A 23179-nucleotide genomic window follows, 5' to 3' on the forward strand; every position below is an offset into this window, starting at 1 on the left:
CATAAAACAAAAGAAAGATAAAGCATGGATTCTTACCTGAAGCCTTTGATTAATTCTATTCTAGGCAATTTTTTAAAAGTACAACAATAAAGCTCTTCAGTTCTTCAGGCAGATAAAGTTCAGGCAAGTATCTTTATGCATTACCAGAGATATCCAAGTCTTCGTAACACTCAGTTAAATTTCCACAGAAGTTCCAGAGCACCCTATAGAATGGAGAAAGACTTCATGTGTGAAGCAAGCACTAACCGATAGCATGAGTGAACCTGGTCCAATGGAATATTTTCCATATAAGATAAAATGGAGTCTAGTCCATCAATTGTTTGGTTTTTTCATTTAAAAGCCAGTAATGAAAACCAGTTGAAGCAAGGAGAAATAAGACCATACTTAAACATGGAGAACAGACACAGCACCACAAACCCCATGCCATTCAGATACCTGGGTAAATATTTGACCAAGTGCCTGGTCATAATTAGATCAGATGCTGTCAAGTGGCGGGGTGGGGTGTTCCATACCTGAAGAACCATCACAGAGAAGGTTCTCTCTTTGTTGCCTCCCACATACCACACCTAGCAGGCAAATCTACAGACTTGAAACAATTACTGAGAGGGCCTCAGAACTTAACAGCTGCAAAGTAAAACACATGTAGCAGGTACCAATGTTGAGCTGCTATGTGTGTGTCTATGGTTCCCAGGCCACAAAGAGCTTTAAAGACTAAAAGCAGCGCCTTGGTTTCTATCCAGAAAGCAGTACACTGCCAATGCAGTTGTTGTAATACTAGACTTATATACACTTGGTGCTCCATGCCATCCCAGAGATTAGCTGCTTCCCAAACTGAAGTTTCTAAATCTCCTTTGAGGGCAGCTCCATGAAGGGTGTGCTACAATAATTTTATCTGGAGGTCTTTGTAGCAAGGCTGTTCATGGATCATTTAAAGGATATGAGGTAGGCTACTATATGCTGCCCAAACCATGTTTCCAAGTTGCCCTCATATGGGTTGGTAGACTACAAATCCACCCAGTGTGGTTACAGAGACATTCATCACTGGTGCAAAGTTGATGTCAACTAAAGAACACAGCTGTCAGCTCGGATGTAAATGACAGAAATCGCTCCTGCCAGCAACAGCAGCCTGCTTCCCTGGAATAGGCCACCCCTACCCACACACCCGCCTGTTGTGCTCCAAGCAGCCACACGAAGCAAGAAACAGAAGGGGATGAGATAGGGAGGGAGGGTCGTCAGGAGAACAGGAAGTATATTCTGAACGCGGTTGTCGTTCCTCAGTGAATGTAGCGTTTCTAACTTCGGGTTAAACGTTTCCGACAACAGTTTCTGCAGTTTGCCTGCACACACAGAGGTAAAGCGGTGATCTGAGAAGCTCGTGGTCCGTTGGGCACAGCTCTCTGCCTCGTAAGGCAAGGCTCCGAGGCGCTGGCCTAATGAACGATGCCGCTCTAGGCGACGCACAGGAGCCGTCTCCCCCCCCCCCCCCACACGTTTAGTCCCGCAGCCCTAAACCGGAAGCTTGGGCAGGGTGAGCCTCGCTAGCCCTTCCATTGCCACGGCCTGCCGCCGCTCCTTAAAGAGACAGCAGTCGCTTTTCGTCCCATCGGTGCCGTCGCCACAGACAAGCAGCCACGGAGTCGCTCTCGTGCCCCGGAGGATGTAGTGAGTGGTGCTGCCACGTACCCGCGGCATTTCAGTGGTCCGGGCCGCCGCCGCCGCGGAAAGGGGTGAACAGCGGAGCGTAGGCCTGGGTGGAAACCCACGCGCAATCTGCCGACAAAGGACCACGAAGGGAATCGGAGAGGCAGCAGGTGTCCCTCCCACACTCGCCTCTCTGGCCTGGCTCCACTTGCGACCGACCAATGACAGAGCCCTGGACTTCAGCCGACTCTTCTCTTGCAAGCAGGGAAGGTAAGCCTCTTCGGGCCCTGAGCTTCCCCGCCCGAAGTCTTGGAGCTCCCTGGGCGGGACGCGTTACCCAGGCACCGACCCGGAACTACATTTCCCAGCATGCGCTGGTTTCCCTGAGGGGAGCGGCCCGACCTGTGGCCCATCACTGCTGCATCCGCTGGCCGGAACAAGCGTCTGTTCTCAGTCAGGCTGCGGAGTCCGAACGCCAGCGGCAGCCGTAGAGGAGGCTAGGCCGAAGCAGCCGGGATGGAAGACAGCGAGTGGCGCAGCAACAACTTCAGGCAGAAGCTGGTCAGCCAGATGTGAGTATGGGCGCCGAATGGGGCCAAATAGGTTTCACGACGCGCTAGGCCGCAAGCGCGCGTTCATGGACGTGTGGCCCGGAAGGGCGGGCGCGAGGCTGGGGGCCCGGCTTTGCGTCTGGCGGCGCTGACCGGGCGGGCCTTTGTCGGGCTGGGCCCGGAGAGAAGGGGGTGGAGTCCTGGGGTGGCGGCGTGGGCTGGGCCTGGCAGGCTGTTAGCGGAGATTGTGGTTCGGCTGGAGAGCCTTCAGAGGAGACGGCTGATGCGGCTGTTCGCAGTGGGGCGCTAGCTTTCTGCTTGCAGGCCTTCAGCTGAGGAAGGATTCAATAATGATCGAACCCCCGCCACCTTCTGAAGTGGTGCTGAGGGCGGCCTAAACGCCCGTCTACGAGCTCGGGAGAATTCTGCGCGTCTTCTTGTTGAGGCCTCCTTTCTGTCAAATGTTCCCTATTTTATTCTTCACTCGTAGATTTTTATCCCGGCCTTCCTGCAAAGAGCTCAGGGGTGGCGTGCATTGGCTTCCCTTTCTCCATTTTACTCTTATCACAACCCTGTGCATTAGTTTAGGGGCTTAAGGACACCCAGCTAGGTTCATAGCACAGTGGAGCTTTGAATCTGTTGACCTGACACTCCAGCAATTAAGGAAGACAAAAGGGAACATTTATCAAGGGATGTAAAAGCAAAACACATGCCTGTTAACTCCGTTCATATGCTTATATTGCCAGTTATTTAAGTTTATTCCTTGTTATTCATTTGTCATTGGTATATTGAGTATTTTTTAATCTTTGTATGTTTACTATTGTGGTTTCAGGTGGTGTTTTCAGTTTGTAGTTCACAACACAATCCTACTATTGATACACCTTCTTCTTGTTGACCTGGGGTCAACTAGCACTTAAGGGGGACAGATTCCTTTGAAAGGTATTCAGGAGTCCCCCAACATCATCATCTGCAGTATGAAATGGTGCATCTTAGAAGGCTGCTTGTTGTAACCCTCTGCATGGATGGTGGCCAGGCCAGTGCTAATGGGCTGGCAGCATGGAGGGTGGGGTATGGGGCAGAAGAGCAGCAGGCTTGGTCTTATTCCCCAAAGTTGCAACTTCTTTGCCAGGTTTAATCTTTCAAGAGGCTTCCAGAATGTGAGTCCTGCTGACTCAGGCTGTGTAGTCCTGTTTTCAAAACTGGCTGGCTATGAGCCTCTAGGAAGCTCAGAAGTTGGGCAGGAAGCAACACTGAACCTCTGGTTCTCCTGTTGTCTCAGTGTGGAGATGTGGTGGTTTCATCTGTTAATCCATTTATTGGACAATTCTAATGAATTTGTGCAATGTGGTCAATTTCAATGAATGTATGTATTGCTTTTGTCTGGGGGCAGGTGCCCCCTCCCAGCCTGACTCACCTGGCAGGCCCGACAGAATGGCCAAAGAGCAGGATGCTGGGGGAGAGGTGCCAACCGCTGATGACAGGGAGGATGCAGCGACCGCAGGCTGGCTGGCTGGCAGTGGCTGGAACAGGGGCCAGGAGGAGCAGGTGGAATGGGCTGGCAAAGCAGTGGCCGCATCTCTGCCGGGGCGGGCTGCCGGTGAGCAGGCACAGGTGGCAGGGAGTCGGCTCAAAGCTGCACACTCCTGGAAGGGTGGAGGCTCAGCCAGCCAGCCCGAGAAGAGGCACAGCGGTGGTGAGCAGCAGGGCTGGGGGCTGGCCAAGGAGCAACGTGTCCCGCTCTCTCTGCAGTGGGTTTGCCACTGCTGGGCCCCGCTAGCAACACGCTGCGAGCGGGCAGGGCAGCGCAGGGGAGGAGCCCAGGACAAGTAGGGAGGAAGGGGGATTCTCTCACAGAAGCCAGGAGGAGTTTCAATCATGGGGCAGAGGGAGGCAAAGGGAGCTGTAGGACGGAACCAGGGAGAGGTGGGGAAAGGTACAAGGGTGGCTCCATAAAAGCAGGCAGGACAGGAGGATTGGGGAGGAGTAGCTAGGAGACCTGGAGAGTGGAAAGCTGTAGTGTGTGAGCCAAAGAGAGAAAGAACAGGTGCAGGAGGTCTCACCTGTGGGAAGGGAGAGGGTGCTGTATACCTCCCTCCTCTCCCCAATTCTGAGGTCTTGCTAAGCACACTGGAAGGAGGGGCCAAACTGGTGACCGCACCCCCTCTTGGTTCCGACCCTTGGGAAGGAGAACCTCACAAAGTGGTGGCCTGTATGGGGAGTGCGACTCGACCCCCACTTCATCTGCCAGCCCTGGCTGGTTGGGCCTAAAGGTACCCCAAGCTAGCCCCAGCCAAGTTTTATCTGCCGGGAGCAGGGGACCTGGTGTGGAAGGAGCCCATCCCACTCACAGCCACAGATCCTGGTGCCGGCACCAGGAAGCTCAGCCATGAATCTAACCCAATTCGGGCAATGGCTGACTGAGCAACAGGAGCGGTTGATGCGGGACATGGTCACCCAGCAAGAGGCACAGGCATCGATAGTAAGGTACCTCTGCCGGTCCTAGGAGGCCACCCAGGCTTCTGGGGGGTCCGCCGCCCCACAAGGGAACATCCCCAAACCTCCACCCTTCACTTTGCCTGGCTGGGGCTGGATGAAAATGTGGAAGCCTATTTGGAAATCATTGGACCATACCTTGAATGGACCATATCTTGAGAGGGGGTGCTCAAGCAGCCCTTCAGGCCCTCCCCAAAGCCCAGGCAGCAGATTATGATGTACTCAGGACTGCCATATTGGACAGATACGAGGTTGCAGAGGAGACCTTTCACCAGAGGTTTTGGTTGCGAACTTGGCGGGGGGAAATTGGCCCTGACTAGTGGCTGCCGAGCTGACGGAACGTGTCATTAGATGGCTTGGCCCTAAGACCCCGGCGAGACCATGGTTGTAGAGAAGGTGGTGACGGAACAGCTCCTTCAAATTTTGCCACCAGAAGTCCAGGCCTGGACCCTGAGTAACAGACCCAAAGCCCTTAAGGACCTGGTGACTCTATTAGAGAACTTCCCAGAAGCCGAGAATGCAGGGCACTCCCTGGATACCGGACCACCCAGTCATGCCAGTAACCGCCAGCCAGAGACGCCGGCCCAGTTGAGGGGCTTTGACAGCCGCTGCACCCTTCTTCAGAGGAAAGGCCAAGACCTTCCCCTCTTTCCCAAGCCTTAGCCGCCATGTTCCGGTGGACCCCACCGGGGTGGCCCCTTGGGCCCCCAGTCCCATCCTCGGGGGCAGAGGGCCCCCAGGAGGTGTCATTGGAGGAAAGAGGCCCATGTTTTTCCTGCAGGCAAGTGGGGCACTTCCAGCTGGAGTGCCCCTTGATGGAATGCAACGCCGGCTGGGAGGTGGCCATGCCAACCGCTGGGGGTTGGCCCCAAGCTCTGGTACTACTTGACCGGGGTAAGGCTGTGGGGCCACTACCTAAGAACCCTGTTGGACTCAGGAAGTACCATCTCATTGATAAGATCCCATCTGCTGCCAAACGTCCTGCCAGTTCAGCGCTGGACCCAAGTTGCTTGTGTGTATCGACACTCCCACCGTGTCGTGGGCTCTGAGTCCTCAGAGGATGAAGACCTCAGGGAGGATGACGGGAGAGAGTATGCCAAGCCCCTCCAGAGTCAGCCGCTTGGAAGACCAGCAGGAACCCTTGCCAGAGCAGGCTGAGGAATCCAGGGCAAACTCAAAGACAGAGGCTGTTCCCTTACCTGCACCAGCAGTTGAGACCAGGGCAACATCCCCACCAAGCTCCCCTGAGCCTGAAAGGCAGCGTAGGGTGCGGCAGAGTCTTGCTGCACAGGAAAGGAGACGAAGTGCAAGGCTTCAGGCACTCAAACAGCGGTGTAGTGACCTTGAGGCTTAACGGGATGCAGCACTGCCCTGGAGGTGATTGCTCTTAAGCCGGGACACCCTTCCCCTCATTGCAGACACACCTGCGCACAGACCTGCCCGGTTCTACTGCGACCCAGCTCTGCTCTGACTGCTCTCTTGGCTCTGACCTTTGAATTCGGCTCCCTGGACTACGCTCCCTGCTTGCTCCCCGGTCGGCTTGGTTATATTCCGGACTCTTAGAGAAGCTTGAGGCAGACTCCCCACCTGCATTCCAGCACACACCGGTGGCCAGTGGTACGTGTGGCCCTGGAATACCGGGGAACCACACACGCACTGGAGGTGGCCAAAGTAGCGGATTTGCCTTACCCGGTGCTCCTGGGATGAGACGTGTCCGAATTCCAAGAGTTACTAAAGCAGCCTTGACAGTGAACGTCGTGTCATGGGGAGACGAAGAGGGGGGGTTGAGACCGCACTGATGCCCCCCGCCTTGGCTACAGTGACTCCGGACATGACGGCCCAGGCCCTGACCAGGGGCCACCCGAATGTGGGTGGCCCCTGGTCAGGGCTGCCTGCCGGGGATCACATCTGGCAGCTAAATGAGCGGCTGGGGTGGTTATGGGAGGAGGCTGCCCGTCACCTGGCCCGGGCTCAGGATCAGCAAAAAATCTCCTATGACAGAGGGACCAAGAGCTGGACCTTCTGCGTTGGCAACTGAGTGCTGGTACATCGCACTGCCTTTCCCAGGGAGGAAGGGGACCCGTGGCACAGGCCTATGAGATCTCACGAGTCCTATGCCCCCTTACTTACAAGATCCAGCGCAGGCTCCACAGACGAGACCGCAAGAGCCTGCATGTCAGCCTACTTAAGAAATGGTGCGAATGGCCACCTGACCAGAGCGGGGGCAGTGCCAGTTGGCAGAGGACCCGCTGGAGCTCCCAGATAGTGAGTTGCTGTGGATGGCCGATGCCCCTTAGGAGGAAGATCCAGCGGTAGACCCCAACTTGAATGCAGAACAACGTGTGTAATAGCGCGCAATATGAGAATGCATGCCAGAAGTGTTTTCTTGGCACCCCAGGGTGACTACGCTTATCCAACATGCTATCCCCACAAAATCTGGCCAGATGGCCCGGGCGACCTGGCAGCTCATCCTTCAGAAGCAACAGGAAGCCGTAACAAGGAAACGGAGGATATGCTTCAACTAGGGGTGATAGAACCTTCCTGGAGCGCATGGCGAAGTCCGATAGTCCTTGTTCCCAAACTCGACGGATCCACCTGGTTTTGCGTGGATTATTGCAAGCTGAATCAGGTCCAAAGATTGAACCTTACTCCATGACCAGGGCAGATGTCCTGGTAGACCCACCTTGGAGCAGCCTGATACCTTTCAGCTCTCGATCTAACCAAGGGATATTGGCAAATCCTGTTCAAGCCAGAAGATCGAGAAAAAACGGTGTTTGCAACCCCCTGGGGATTGTTCCAGTTCTACAGGATGCCATTTGGTCTCCACGGGGTGGCTACAACCTTTCAGCAGCTGGTGGATCACGTCTTGGGCGCCTGCAAATCATTTGCCTTAGCATACATTGATGATATCATAGTCTTCAGCCCCGATTGGGAGTCCCATCTGCGACACTTAGAAGCCGCCCTGGCCACCCTGAAAGAGTCTGGCTTATGAGCGAACCCGAAGAAAAGTTGGTTAGAGTTCTGGGAACTGTAATACCTTGGTTTTATAGTAGGTGGAGGGCGGTTGCGACCACCCCCAGACAAAGTGGTTTCTATTGCTGACGTCCCCCGACCCTGCTCGAAAAAACATATGCAGCAATTCCTGGACCTTCTCGGCTATTATGGACGTTTTATTCCCCATTTCGGTTCATGAGCTGCACCGTGGACAGATTGCCTGAAGAAGGAGAAGCCAAACCAGGTGCGCTGGATACCCGAACGGGACAAAGCTTTCCAGGACCTACAGGGAGCTCTGATGATCAGCACAACCCTGTGGAACCCTGACTTTACCTAGCTGTTTACATTAGCCACCAATGCCTCTGCCACTGAACTCGGGGCGGTCCTGACCCAAGATTGTGACGGAGAACATGTGCTCATCTTTTTTCTCAGCCAGAGGCTCCAACCAGCTGAACAATACGCCACAGTGGAACGGGAGGCCCTCGCTGTCAAGTGGGCCATCAGGGCATTGCAGTATTACCTGTTCAATAACCCCTTTATTTTGCTAACGCACCATGCCCCCTTGCAGTAGCTACATGGGATGAAAGGTCACAACCCCAGGGTGTTACGATGGTATCTCTCCTCCCCTACAGGTTCTCTTATCCATACAGGGCCGGCCCCCCTCACCAAGACTCCGACTTTATGTCAAGGCTCTTCAAACCGGATGAACCCTCGGTGATGCCATCGCCAAGGGGAGGAGTGTGTCTGGAGGCGGGTGCCCCCTCCCAGCCAGATTCACCTAGCGGGCCTGGCAAAAGGGCCAAAGAGCAGGATACCGGGGGAGAGGCGCCGGCCGCTAACGGCAGGGAGGACGCAGCAACCACAGGCAGGCTGGCTGGCAGCAGCTGGAACAGGGACTCGGAGGAGCAGGCAGAACGGGCTGGCGAAGCAGTGGCTGCATCTCTGCTGGGGCAGGCTGCCAGTGAGTGGGCATGGGTAGCAGGGAGCTGGCTTGAAGTTGCTTGCTCCTGGGAGGGCAGTGGCTCGGCAAGCTGGCCTCAGGAGAGGAACGGTGGCAGCAAACCACAGGAATGGGGGCCACGAAAGGAGCAACATGCCCCGCTCTCTCGGCAGTGGATTTGCCACCACTGGGTGAGCCCCACTATCACCACACTGCGAGCAGGCAGAGCAGCGCGGTGGGGCCCAGGACGAGCAGGGAGGAAGGGGGATTCTCCCACAGAAGCTGGGAGGAGTGTCAATCACGGGGCAGAGGGAGGTAAAGGGAGCTGTAGGGCAGAACCAGGGGGAGGCGGGGAAAGGTACCAGGGTGGCCCCATAAAAGTCGGCAGGACAGGAGGATTGAGGAAGAGTAGTTGGGAGACCTGGAGAGCAGAAAGCTGTGGAGTGTGAGCCAGAGAGAGAAAGAACAGGTGCAGGAGGTCTCACCAGTGGGGTGCTGTATACCCTCCTCCTCTCCCCAATTCTGAGGTCTTTCTAAGCCCACTGGAAGGAGGGGCCAAACTGGTGACAGCGCCCCCTCCTGGTTCCGACACCCGGGAAGAAGAACCTCACAGCTTTTTAGATCACTGTGCTTTCAGTACTAAATTCCATAAATTAAAACATACTGTGTTCTTTAGTCTCAAGTTAGTTATTGTGTGCAATCAGGTGTTTTAGGGTCCACTGTGAAGTCAGCTAAACTAAAAACCTAGGCTTTCCTCTTAGAGAAGGTGTTCTGGTCTTTCCAAGAAGTAGGAAGAGAAGGGGGAAAAGTTTGTGATTAGTTAGACTCTAGCAGACTTTTTGGAAGAGGAGATGATAAAGAAAAAAGATAGTAATTTATCAATTAGTCTAATCCTTGTGCAAAACATATGAGCTGTTACTGTTAAAAAACAAATGGGCTGTTACTGTTAAACACACACGCACCAGTCTTGTCAACTGGCATCACAACCTCTCCATCCTTACATTGCCTTTAGCACACCTTGAACTTTGCTGCTGAAGTGGTGTGGGGTAGAAGTAAGGGCACAGACTCCGGAGAAAAGGAGTGCAAAGAATAGGAAAGGTGAAAAAGAGTAAAAAATGAGGTGCAGAGGAAGAGAACAAAAAGTAGCAGCATGTTTGCAAAGGAAGCAATGCAGGAGGTAACAGAAAGCAGGGTAGTAAGCAGGTGCCAGGAAATGCATCGGGGGCACCACATGGAAGACTGTTGCTCTACATTGAAGAAAGAACCATTTTGTGCCTGTGGTGTGAACTGCCACTTTCTTGGTTACCTGGGTGGAGTGAGTTATATGCAAACTGCTGGGCACAGCAGAGTCTAGGTGCTTTGTTTCTTTCAGGATATCTGGATTCTAAATGGAAACACAGGTGTGCAGGTGAACTGTGGAAAGATTTGGGGGGGGGCTTGCTAGCAACACTGCTGATACATCAGTGATACAGTTGCTCTGTCACAGAAAGTGGGTCTGTTGTACATTTTTTTCAAAAGAAAAAAGGAAGAAGTGACTGTTTTCTTGTATTCACAAGACCTAAAATATGCCGTTCTGACTGAGATTCCTTGTGTTTGTTTCTTGTAGCGAAGAAGCAATGAGGAAAGCTGGGGTTGCTCATAATAAAACCAGTAAAGAAATGGAGAACCATGTTTACATGAAAGCTAAATCACGGGTAAGATGTTGCTTCTCCAATGGCAAGAGGCAAAGGGGAAAACTGAACTACTGGCAAGGAGTTGAAGTGCCAGCAGCAAAAGAGGAGAGGAAGAAGAAAATCTCCAGATTCTGCTTTGCAAGTGTCTGTGTCCTGCTGTCCTACTTCTGTTTGACTCAGAATAGTTGTTGATTCTGCTTTCCTCCACTGTCCTGTTGAGTTTGCTGCAGTGTGTTGAGGGGCAGAGCCGTGGAAAACACTGCTTTGAACCTGTGCAGAGTGGCAGTAGTTGGTGATCTGCATGCTTACCAGTTCTGAATGTTGTCTCAGGTGTGATGTGAGTGGACTTTCCCTACAGAACACAGCAAAGCAGTAAAACACAAAGAGCTCACATTCCTAAGGCCTATCTCATTCTTTTTCATCCTAAGGATGGACTCTTTCAAAGGTATTCTGTGGTTTTGTCCCATAATGTAGTGGGAGTATTATTCTTCCCAAACATACTCTCTGTGCTGTTCAGTTATCCTAATTGGATTTCAAGGCAGAACCCGGGCAGCCAGATATCAGGCTAATCACAGAACAATTTATTGACATGTACAGTTCTGTGGTGAAGCTTGGAAAGAAAAATGAAGACTGTTTGGATTCATTATAAAAGATCCATTTCCTTGTTTATATGTTAAAACGTAGCTGAATTGGAATTTTTCTGTCCTGTATGCTCCTTGCAAATGTCTCCCTTTTTGTGTTCTCCCTGGAGCAGCTAAATAAAATGACTCTTAATCAGAAGCAACTCCGCCTTGCCAGTTCCGCAGAAAGTTATGCCAGAATATAAAGCCCTGCAGGGAAGGGATCTGTTCTTTGGCAACAGCAGGCGGGGAGAAAGGGGGAAGTGAGTCACCGAAGACACGGCCCTTCTCTCTGACTTCTGAAATGCGTTTTGATTTTCTAACTCTAGGAGGAATATCTTTCACTTGTGGCAAGACTCATTATCCACTTTCGGGATATTCGTAAGTAAATCTGTATTCTGTGAGTTTTGAAAGAGTTTATTAATGATTGCAAAGGCTGCTTATGAATCTGTATGGATAATAGCACAACACACATTGTGAATCATGTAATCTAACAGCTTCTGGCCTAGGAATCTTGAGTGGCTTTTTTTACAAAGCAACTTCGGGAGGACAGTAATGGGCCAATTGAAATGTGCATTTCTACCCACCTTTAAAAGTGAAATAGCCACATTGGCTGCAAGTTACTCCCTCTCAATGTGAGATCAAAGATCTCTCCAGCAGGAATGTGTGGCTCTAAATCACACAGCAGGAGAGGGGAATGAGCTCCAGGAGGCAGGCAGGAAATGTGATAATGGACACCACCCTGAAGCTGTATGTTGCACACTTGCAGCGTGGAGAAATGTTGCTCTAACTCCCTTGCAGCATCTGTGTGTGTTTGCAGTCTCTGCCCTTGAAAATGAGTAGTCATAATTTTGGCAGCTTGGCAGCAATATACATGGCCCTGTGCAAACATGTGCCCACACTCTAACAGTGACATGTGAATTCATGTACAATGGTAAATGGCTCTGATTTACTTGCATTGCTACCTTGTATGTAACTTACTTATGTTTCCAAGATGATGAGGTGTGCTGACCCAAACATGGTTGATACATAATTGCTCTACTCTGGGTCATTAGCCTTTGGATTGTATGGTGCTTTTATTATCAGAGATTAGAGTTTTTATCATCAGATATTTTAAATAGTGATTCTATATTTTAATTTTTTCTGGACATTTAATTTTCTCTTGTATTGGTTGCTATGGCTTTTTTGTTAATGGAATAAAGATTGATGATGATTTATGTTTCTCAAACCATCTATTCTTTTGACCTAAACCAGCGCAGTTTTTCATTCACCAAAATGTATTCTTTTCTTCCTTCTTTAAATTTTTCCTAGATAACAAGAAGGCTCAGGCTTCAGGTAAGAATCCATCCTTCATCTCTCTCTATCTCATTCGTTTGTTTTATGAGCATTTGTTAGTAAATATTTGAGAGAGCTCCTATCATGTGCAGACTTAAGGAATGGAGAGCTTTTGGCTCCTCAGCAGCATGTTTGGGTTCAAGTTTATCTCTTCAGTGAATGGTTCCTTCTGTAACTTTCATTGGACTTGCTTCTAGTGCTGGACAAATGTTCACATCCTCTCCTTGTGGAGCATGTGGGAATTCTTTGCCCAGCAAGAAACAGCTGCCCCTTGTGGATTTTATTGCAGGCTGCTGCTTGGCCCAGGTTCTGCCTTGCTCTTAGAATTGTCCATTTGTTGTCTTGAATCAGGCTCAGGGTGCTTTCTTGGAAGTCTGTTCACTTTTGATGTGGCCTGTCCTCCAAGAACCTCATGCTGAGTGCTAATTCCTATCCATGATGTTTTCTTTACTTGCTTTTGGAAGTTTTGATAGAGGGATGAGTTCACAAAACAAAACCTGAAAACAGTCACTTGTCAAGTTGCCTGAATTTTTAAAAATTGCTTATTTGTAGCCTGGCAGTGAAGCAGTAGGTAAATTGATAAATATCATTCTTTTTAGTCTATTGTTGTGACACAGCTGGCAGAGAGATGGTTAAATTATGGCAACAGACTAAGGAAACATGCACTCATGTTATGTTTGTGTTGTATTTCCCTAGTCGTTTATTTGCAAGAGTAGTTTAAGGGTGATCAGCACCCTTGGTATGATGCAGTGGTGTTGGGTTTGTGCTCAACGGAGCAAGAATGCAGTGGATTCAGCAAAGCCAGATTTCCTTGGAGCATCACAGGAGGCAAGTGCATGTGTTTCTTTTCTGTGAGGTCTTGCTCTTTTCCACAGATCCTATGAATGCACTACAGAATCTAACAGGTGGTCCACCTGCAGGGGCAGCAACCATGGGAATGACTTCGCGCCCTCAGGGAGCACCCATGGGTGGCATGAGTGGACTGGGTCCAATGGGACAACAAATGAGCCTCTCGGGGCAGCAGCAGCCTCCTGGAACAGCTGGAATTGCCACACATGGCATTCCAGGCATCTCTCCAGCGACCCAACAGGGTAAGTCTTGAGATTGCTTTTGGGTATGTGTGTGGAATCACTTGACATTAGTTAAGTGACAGGGAAGAAGAGGCACTGATCTCTGAACTTGCCTGTGCTAAAAAATGTTCACCGCCACATAGCAACCTCCTTTTATCGTTCTCTGCTTTTGTCTGCCTGTGTGCAAAGGGAGCACCCTGCTTCTCTTCCCATGTGCACTGGGAGCAAGTCCTTCTGTAAAATTGCAGGAAAATTAAAGGGGGCCTGTAACCCATGCTGAGAGTCCTGACCTATAGGTTGAAGACCAGTGTTTTGAAGTGCAGTTTAGTGTTCTGCCTTTCAGAATGACCTGCATCGTTTTTGTTGAATGGGTTATTTTAGTATTTGCTATATAAACAGGAGTTAGAAGCATCATTTATGTTTTCTATTGTGAGAGAGACAGCTGACTACTAATTTTTATTTTCTTAGGTCTACAGGTTGTATGGTATGGGTGGGATCCAATGAACTGTGAATGGAAGAACAGTGGTGGTTTCTCTACAAACTCTAGTGGTGTAGTGGTACAAGGCCAAACTGAGGTTCTGGGGTATGAGGTTGGGTAGGCTTCTCACTCTTCAATATGGCTCCTCATTTTGTCTCTTCTTGGTAGTTTTCTGTGATTGGGCACCGAGGAAGACTTGTGTTGAGCATGTACACTGAACATTTTTTAACCTGACAAAAAAGAGAGAGGGATGAAGCCTTTCTCACAGCAAATAGTTCACTCCATTCAGCATGCAAAACTGTGTGGTCGCATTTGCTATGGGATTTGGAGAGAACGCATTTCTGTCTCTAACATGTTAGGATATTAATTTATTTGTGATGAAATGATGTAGCAGTGCTGCCCTCCTGGGCAAGTGCCTGCCAGTTCGCTCTTGCAAGCCAGTACCCATTTCCTGCCTGTGCAGTGATTAGCAGGTGCAGTTTCCATGATGGTAAACCATGGAAAACAACTTTGTCTGCCACCTTTTTTCATTTCTTCTTGATGGCCTCTGATCTGGTGACATGGTAGAAGGGCCTTCATTTTTCTGTGAATGAGTAGCACAAATGGTCCCAAGGCAGCAGCAGGGGGAAGGGGATGACAGCATAGCAGAGAATTACCATTCAGTGGGCTGGTATTTGAATGTCTAGATTGTACTTCAGTTGCTATGGGATGGGGCGCCTGCCATGCCAGGTCAGTTCCTGTGGGCTTATTTTCCCCTGTGACCAAATGAAAAAAATGGCACTTTAATGTGTTATGCAAAGATAATTTATCATCTAGTCCTTACAACAACTGCTCAAAAAGTGCTGGCAGATAGAATTGGAAGAAAGTATACTACAAGAAGGCAAGAAAATGATTTCTAAAGTTTACAAGATTTTGCTAAAATGGCATACAGAAGACGAAACTGTTAAAGTCCAGATGGTGAAATGGGCTATAAATTGCAATAGAGACATAACAATGGAGGCATGGGAACACTTGTGGAAAAATACATTGAAGATATCGACTTGTACCAATATCAAAGAAAATGTCTATAAGATGATATATACATGGTACCTAACGCCAAAGAAAATAGCATATGGGAACAACAAAATGTCAGACAAGTGTTGGAAATGTAAAAACCATGAAGGTTCATTATATCATATGTGGTGGACCTGTGAGGTAGCAAAGCAGTTCTGGGGAGATATTACAGAAGCTATGACTGAAATTTTACAAATCCCAATAAATAAGAACCCAGAACTACTGTTGTTAAATTTGAAATTAGAAGAGATTCCCAGGCAACAAAGAACTTTATTATTCTATATGACAACAGCGGCAAGAATTTATATGCTCAGAAATGGAAGACGCAAGAAGTACCATCTATTGAAAATTGGATACAAAAATTGCTGTACATGGCAGAAATGGACAAAATGACGAGAAAGTTGAGAGAACAGAATCCAGAAGAATTTTTTAATGACTGGGGGAAGTTAAAACAGTATTTGGAAAAGAAGTGGGACGTAAAGGGAGAATTATGGTTGTTAGATAACTATTAAGCTTACAGAAAGGAAGAGATACTGATCTTTACAAAAGGAGAGGGGAGATAAGTTAGAAATATAATGTAATTGATAGTTTGATGTTAGGTTTTGCTTAATTTAATATATATTTATCTCAGTAGTGTATTAAGACAGTTAAGAATAGAAAAGGAGATAAAAGTAGTAGGTTTAGACAGCAGGTTGGAAAACTGTTGGAAGTCTTAGATTAAGAGTGGGGGGAAAGGGTGGGAGAATATGGAAATGAGGGTTTCAGTTGAAAATTTGTAATATTAATCTTTACTCACCCAATAAAAATTTCTTTAAAAAAAAAGTGCTGGCAGATATAGGGCAACATTTCACCAGACAAAGAACTCTTTTCATACACGGAAGAGCTGCACCTTGAGGCTGCTCTAGGAGAGTCCCAGCAGATGAAGGGGAATTCCTGGCTTAAGTGCCAAGACGTGGCAGCTGCTACTTCCTTGATGATTATAGCGATGCCATCCACTTCCTGTTGTGCTGATCTGGTGTGAGCTGATACTCTGTGAGTCTCTGCTGCTGTGTCACTTCAGGTAGATTCATGTTCCAAGACCAAAGCTTTGGAGCCTCATTGAGTGGTGCCAGTTTGTTGCTGCCATTGAAGATGCCATCTTCATCACAAAGTTTGGAAGTTGTGGATGGCATGTTCTTTGTTTTTCATCCTCCCCTGTAATATTTTCTTGTGGCAAAGTCTGAGATTCTTCTGTGACACCTGGTTCACGCTCATCGCACTCATCTCTATTTGCTATATTGCACGGAGACAAGTCTCATCCTTATATGGCAGGGCTGCCCCATTGATGATACTTATAAGGCATTCCTGAAGAGAGGTGCTGGGAACTCTCTCTATGCATGTACTACTGTAAGCACAAAAGTGAGCCAGTGCAAGTTCTGGGTGGACAGCGGTGCCTTTCCCTGTTGTGCCTAAGCCTGTAAATGGCCAGAGACTGCCTCACAGTTCTGCTTGGAGAATATAGTGGCAACCATTATGGTCACAAGCTCAGTGCAGTTGCAGAATAAAGTGTTAGCAGAGTTTAAACCATTTTTGCATTAATCTTTTTGTGTTGTATACTAGAACATGTGTACTGTGCATACATGCACAATGAGATAAACAAGCAACACAATACATGGCTAGCTTGAAATTAAGTAACAGGAAATAATTATTCTTATACAGGTATATCATTTTAGCTGGGCCTTTTGCAATGAGGGGCATTAAAATTCACATAAAATGCAACTTTTTTTGTGAGTACATAACATGTAGTAACAGATCCTACATAACATGTAGTAACAGTTTTTCCATTGTATGTACATAGAACACTTCAAATCAGTGTGTTGAGCTGTTTATCATGAATCTAAGTTTGTGTTTTGTGTTTACTGTAAAACCCAAACCTAGGTTCATGATAAACCATTTGGACCATTGGGGAATAGAGATGCAGATCCAGTTCCACAGTCAGGTTTATGATACGTGCATGCCACAGCCTTAAGGTTGTCTTGAATCACTTGCAGCCATCAATTTTTGTTTGCTTAAACATTTCTAGGCTGTCTTTCCTCAAGAGGGCTTACACAAAAACTGTATAAATACTTCCATCAAGAAAATCATGTATGCATTCTTTCCTGCCACCACCTTGTGTGTGTTTGTGGCATGCATCGCTCATTCCCTTGTTGAAATTAATGGCTTGTTATTGTTCTCTTCTGCCCATTTTCTTCCATCGTCTACCAACATGGCAGCATTGTAGTGTTATGCACACTTTTATGCCCATAAATTTCTACTGTAGAAATGCCTTTTCCATTCTTTTATGGCTTTCTCTTTTTTTTTTTGAAAATTTTTTATTGGATTAGAAATCGATCAGTATTATACTCATTACAATCCTTTTCCTTTAAATATTCCTGTTCTAACCCCCTCCCTTTCCCCCCCTTTTGTTGACTTCCAACAGTTTTCCAACCCCTTATCCATTCTCCCCCTACTCATTTCATACTTATTTTATTCTAATAAACATATACTTTCACTCTCTTCTAAGCTTATCTATTGTAACACCGTGCTATCTCTGTTCCCTTTCCCACTTAACTTATCAACTAGACATTACATTCCTGGCGTATAACCTTTAATAATAATAATCATTTATCTATTTTTTGTATTCTATACTCTATCTTACACATTCTAGTCTCATCAATATGGGACAAACAATTTGTCTCACATTCTACATGACTTTAAGTACTTCTATAAACATGATATACATTCAGCATAAGTCTATCAATTTAACCTATACTCTATACGTTACTCTTTACTTCCTTTCTTTTCTGGCTTTCTCAAAAGTTATGCAGACCACTGTTTGTTGAGTAATTGGTATTTCTGAATTCTGAGATGTTTGACCTTACTGAAGCTAAGTAGTTCTTGTCAATACTTTTGAATCCCATGTATGTTTCACCTTGAGTTCTGAAGAAGAAAGTCGCCTGCATAACATAATGTCACGCACGCTGTAATTTCGATCTTGAAGTTGAACGCAGTGCATAAAGATTTGTCAGCGAACCTACTTGGTCTTCAAACTTTTAATGCCCAGATGACAGCATAGGACCTACTGAGCTTCAAGTACATTATAGGAAGTTGGGGAGCTGGAGAGTGAAGAATGAAGAGAATGAAGAGTCTGACCCAACCTAGGTGGTGGGACTCTGATGCAAGCAGACACAGACTGTTGAGGCCAAAGGTGGGGGGAGGAGGCAAAGGACTGTTTTTGTGGGGAAGGGGGACCTTTGAGTCTGCTGTGCTAAAAAGAATCCTCTCCACCAGTTCTCTGTCCTATTAGTCCTCTCATGTGTACAAGGTGATGCAAGAGGAATGCATCTTTACTCTCTATGCACGTATGCTCGGATTAGATTCTTCCAACAAGCAGCAGCAGCAGCAAAAGTCAGCTCTGTAGAAACCCAGCAGGTGGGGATCCATAACCCACTTAAGACATGTAACCTGCTGCTCTGTGGAAGGACCATGGGGAAAGTCTTCATCATTATTTCATTCAGCTTGAGAGGCGAAATAGCATTAAATTTGTGGTAATATTTCCAAATGGATTCCTTGACATCAAGAAGAAACATCACCATAGGGGGGAAAAATAGGTTTTCCTACATAAACACCATCATATGTGCTCTCACATATGATACAGAGAGGTTTAAATACAAACAAAACCCTGAAAAGCTGCAGGGTTTGTTTTTGTGCTATGGGTATTGAAACCTGAACAGTTTTATAGTTAGCTTGGAAAATGTAATCTACTACATTTTAATTTTTTAGCCATCTTGGTTAAACGTGTTGGATTTTTTTTCAAACCGCTTAACCCCCAGTTAAGGGTGTGAAACTGACTGCCTTCCTGTGTCTGTTTATATATAGCCTTTGCTCTAGTTAAATGGGGTGCGGGGAGGGGGAGATGGGGGTGGCACCACTGTGCATGGCCCACCCAGAAGGCATTTTTTGCTTTCATTCTTCCCCTTGGTTGGCCTCCTTAAATTCTTGATAATCCAAAATTGTTTCTGAAGTAGAAAAGCCACATTGGTGGCAGATAGTTGCAGACTTTTTAATGTAAGTGAAAAAAGTTTCAGCTGGCAGCTTGGTAGTGGAGGTTCCCAATCTTGCCTCTCTAGTGTGCCTACCATTTGTCTCCTCAGGTCAACTTCAGCTCCAACAGATGGCACAGCAGCAGTTCCCAGTTCAGCAGCAGCAGCAGGCTTTGCAACAGCAACAGCAGCAGTTCCAGGCCCAGCAGACTGCACTGCAGCAGCAGTTCCAGGCTCAGCAGCAGCAGGCTGCAGCAGTGGCACAGCAGCAGCAGCAAATGCAAGCAGTACAGCAGCAGCAGCAGCAGCAGCACTTGCTGAAATTACAGTTGCAGCAGCAAAGCCAACAGCAGGTAATGGACAGCTGTAAGCAGAGAAGGTATTTCCAAGCATCTGGTCTGCTTATGAGTTGCAATACCATTGCATGGGCCGTCTCCCAGAAATTTGTCCTTCTGTTCTCCTGGGATAGGTAGGCATATAGTACTAAGTAAGCTTATCAGAAGATAGCGGCTGGATCTGGCCAAGATAGTCCATCTCTTCCAGTCTCCTGTTTCCTGTAGGGGCCAGCCAGATACCTCAAAATAGACCACAGACTGAGCCAGAAGTCTATTCCCCTAGCTGATATTCCATAGTATGCTCCTTGTAAACACTGGAGATTCCATGTAATCATCCTGTTTAATAGCCTTTAACAGACTTCTTCTCCAGTAAAACTACGCACACTAGTGCATGTTGCTACATCTTGCGGCAATGAGTCTGGTGAACTTATTCAGTGTTGGATGCATAGATACTTTTTGTGTTGCTGTGTCCACCTGGAATCTACTGCTCATCAGCTTCATTGGGTGACCCAGTGTTACAGGAGACTGTGAAAAAAAATTATCTGTCCATCTTTACCCTGCCACATGCATAATTTTATAAATCTCACATCCCCCGCTTATCATGTTTTCTAAACTGAAACAATTCGAAATCTTTACCCTTTCCTTATAAGGAAACATGCTACGATCCCTTGATCATTTGAGATGTCATTTTCTGCACCTTTTCCAGAGCTTTTTGAAGTACAGCAGACAGAACTGTGCATAGTATTCCAAATGAGTCTGTAGCACCAAAGATTTATTTACTTCCATTGAGCAGTACACCATTGTGACTGCTTCCTGGTTAGTTAATACCAGTTTAGACCCCATCACAGTATATATGAAGGTAGGATTTTTTGCCCCGATGTATGTCACATCCCTTTGAAATTCATTTGCCTCAATGTGTGTTGCTCCCTTTGAAACTCATTTGCGTGTTGTTGCTCATTGACCCTGTTTGAAAAGATCTTCTTAGACTGCTTTGCAGTCCCTGTGTATTTCCACTATCCTGAATAACTTAATGTTATCCAGAATTTCTCTGATTCCAAGTAATTTATGAATTAGTTTTAAATAGCACTAGTCCCATACAGATCATCTAGAGTCCTCTGTTCCCTTTCTATATTAAAAGCTTCCATTCACCTATATCATTTGCTATTTTCAACCAATTAGTAATCTGATTATTAGTCCAGTTATTAATAAGACCTGTTATCTTGTCCTGTTACTTCTAAGTCTACTAAGGTGCCTTTAGTGAGCGATTTTGTCAAAAACTTTGAAGTCCGAAGTATAGCATGACTATCAGATCACCCATACCCACATGCTTACACTGTCAGTGAACACCAAAAAGTTGTTGAGATAAGAATTCTTTTTCTAGAAGCCATGCTAATTCTTGCTCAGCAAGGCTTGTTCTTCTGTCTTTAATAATGTGTTTCCCACTATTTTCCCTATTTGGAACAAGTTTTATGCTAAGTGGCCTGTAATTTCCTAGCTTCTTTTTTCAGTTTTAGGTAATCATCTCTCTTTTGTTGGCACAATCATAATAAACTACCAGCTCTGCTGGTGAATGTAGTCCTGAGCTTGCTTCCTGCCAGGGAGGAAGATAGTGATATGGAACATAAATTTTTAATCACTGCACTAGCAAATGTGATTGAGATATGATAAGGAAGAGTTAAACTGAGGAGGATGCAGCACCGCATCCTTTAAGAAAGAATAAGTATCATCGTTGAATGGTTTGTTTGCATGCTTACTGGAGCTGATTCTCTCTGCCGCTTTCTGTTTTAAGAAGACAGGAAGAGCAGATGGAGACTCAGTTATTGGAGTTCCTTGAAAGTGGCCTTTTGGGAGGGGAGGGGGACTAGAAGATCATGAACCTTTGTTGAACAGGTTAGAAAGATGGCCGTGACTCTTAAAACTCTTGTGTCCATCAAACATTTCCGATTTTTAAGATGCAGCAGCAGCATCAACTACAGCGAATTGCTCAAATGCAGCAGATGCAGCAGCAAGCTCAGGCTATCCAGGCCCAGCAGCAGCAGCAGCAGCAGCAGCAGCAGCAGCAGCAGCAGCCTCCCTTGACACAGCAGGCTATGCAGCAGCAGATGCAACAAATGCAGCAGCCGCAGCAGCAAGTGGCACAAGCTCAGCTGTCTCAGCTTCCACCACAGCCAATGGTGTCTCAGGCACAGACAGTCCCAGGGCAGATTCCTAGTCAGGTCATGCCTCTAACATTAACACCCCAGCAGTTAAAAGTCATACAGGTAAGTGCTAAAGCTAAAGCCATGGCCAGCGGAGGGCCAGCTGTAGCTTACTTCTTTATTTAAAACATTTGTGTGTCACCTTTCTACTCAATAGGGTCTCCATGGCAAGAGTGCTCAAGGCTTAGTGACAGAGCAGGCAGGTGCTGTATTCAGCAGCAGAACTGCAGAAGACTGTGTTCTGCCAGAGATCTTGGAGAGCAGCTGTCAGTCGGAATAGACCATTCTGGGCTAGGTGGATGAGTGGTATTAAGCAGTTCCAACTACAGCCAATACCAGTATGAGCTTTTCAGTTCAGCTGCCGTGTGTGCAGTGGTGCTTACTGATTACCTCTGTGTCACTTTGCAGCTTGGCATTGTTTCCATTCTTCTGTGCAAAGCCTGCCCTCCTTTATCTTTACTAAAAATTTCTTAATCCTTGTGGTTGCAGAGATTCCTTAAAATGTTGTATCTAAAATGCCAATTGATTAGAATGAGGGAGGCAAAGAACACAAAATCCAAAAGGGTTTTCATCCCTAACTTTTACATGAATTTCTCTTCATATATTTCTGAAATGATGTCTTCTTACAATACTTGTTGGATAGGCAATAGACACATTTGTAGCAAGGAAGACAGTTTCTGAAGGGTTTTTCTTCCTACATCGGATACAGCCTCCCCAAATCATTGTCATCCCTATTCCTTCTTCCACAGTGATCATAGGCAGGGATTCAGTTGGTTTCAAGAATGCTCTGCGGGACCAGATGTCCCCTGGTGATTCATTGGATGGGCTGGTGGAGGCCTGGCATGTCTATCTCTCCAAAGCCATTGACAAAATCACACACACACGCATCACCCTCTTCACCTCTGTGCCTGGTTGGCTTCTTGATACTCTGAGGAGCTGCAGCGGATAAAATGAGAGCTAAGTCGGCTTGAGCGGGTGTGGAGGAAAGATTGAGGCGAGGAGGCAAGAACAACTTTATAGGATGTTTATGAAAGCCTATGAAGTACCAGTGAAATCAGTGAAGGAGTTCTATGCCAATTCCATTGCATCTGCAAACTCATGCCTGACAAAATTGTTTCAAATAGTTCGGTTGGTCTCCCTCTTGCAGAGAGATCTTCAGATTGCTAATTCGGAAATCAGCTGTGAGGCTTTTGGGAGCTATTTTGCAGGCAAAATCTTGTCTCTGTGTTACAACCTGCCGGCCATGGTTGATACAGTAAGGAAACTGGAGGCCCCTTGGCCATCTTCTGAATCTGTGTTAGATCAATTCAGTCTGCTCTCCCAGGATGAGGTTTACAGGATCCTGCGAGGAGTGAGACCCACCACCTGCCCCTTGGACCCATGCCCATCATGGCTGGTGAAAGCCAGCACTGATGGGCTTTGGGCTCCTTTGGAAGCCATTGTTAACCTCTCCTTGAGTTCCAAGGTTTTTCATAGAACATTGAAGGAAGCGGTGGTGCTCTTGAAGAAACCATTTTTGGACCTCACTGACCTGGTCAATTACTGCTGGGTTTTGAACCTCCGGTTCTGGATAAGGTGATTGAGCAGGTGGTGGTGGAATAGCTGCAGGTATTCCTGAAGGGTTCCTTGATCCTGGATCCATTTCAGTCTGGTTTCCGCCCTGGCCATGGAACGGAGACAGCACTGGTCGCCCTCACAGATGATCTCTGCAGGCATCTGGATCGAGGCGGGTTGTTG

The 23179-nt window shown here is 47.3% G+C and overlaps 1 protein-coding gene across 2 annotated transcripts in view; it reads left to right on the forward strand.

Annotated features, from left to right (window-relative positions):
- Positions 1–1844: 1844 nt before the first annotated feature.
- Positions 1845–23179, forward strand: part of MED15 (mediator complex subunit 15) — a 40232-nt gene continuing 18897 nt past the window's right edge. For both annotated transcript variants that reach the window (XM_054995722.1, XM_054995723.1), the window contains exons 1-7: positions 1845–2213; positions 10226–10313; positions 11242–11293; positions 12224–12247; positions 13123–13338; positions 19021–19262; positions 21197–21505. In XM_054995722.1, coding sequence (XP_054851697.1) covers positions 2158–2213; positions 10226–10313; positions 11242–11293; positions 12224–12247; positions 13123–13338; positions 19021–19262; positions 21197–21505 — 987 coding nt within the window. In that variant the 5' untranslated portion in view covers positions 1845–2157. The remainder of the gene's footprint in view (positions 2214–10225; positions 10314–11241; positions 11294–12223; positions 12248–13122; positions 13339–19020; positions 19263–21196; positions 21506–23179) is intronic.

The sequence above is a fragment of the Eublepharis macularius genome, chromosome 13, assembly GCF_028583425.1.
Source record: "Eublepharis macularius isolate TG4126 chromosome 13, MPM_Emac_v1.0, whole genome shotgun sequence".
Lineage (NCBI taxonomy): Eukaryota > Metazoa > Chordata > Lepidosauria > Squamata > Eublepharidae > Eublepharis > Eublepharis macularius.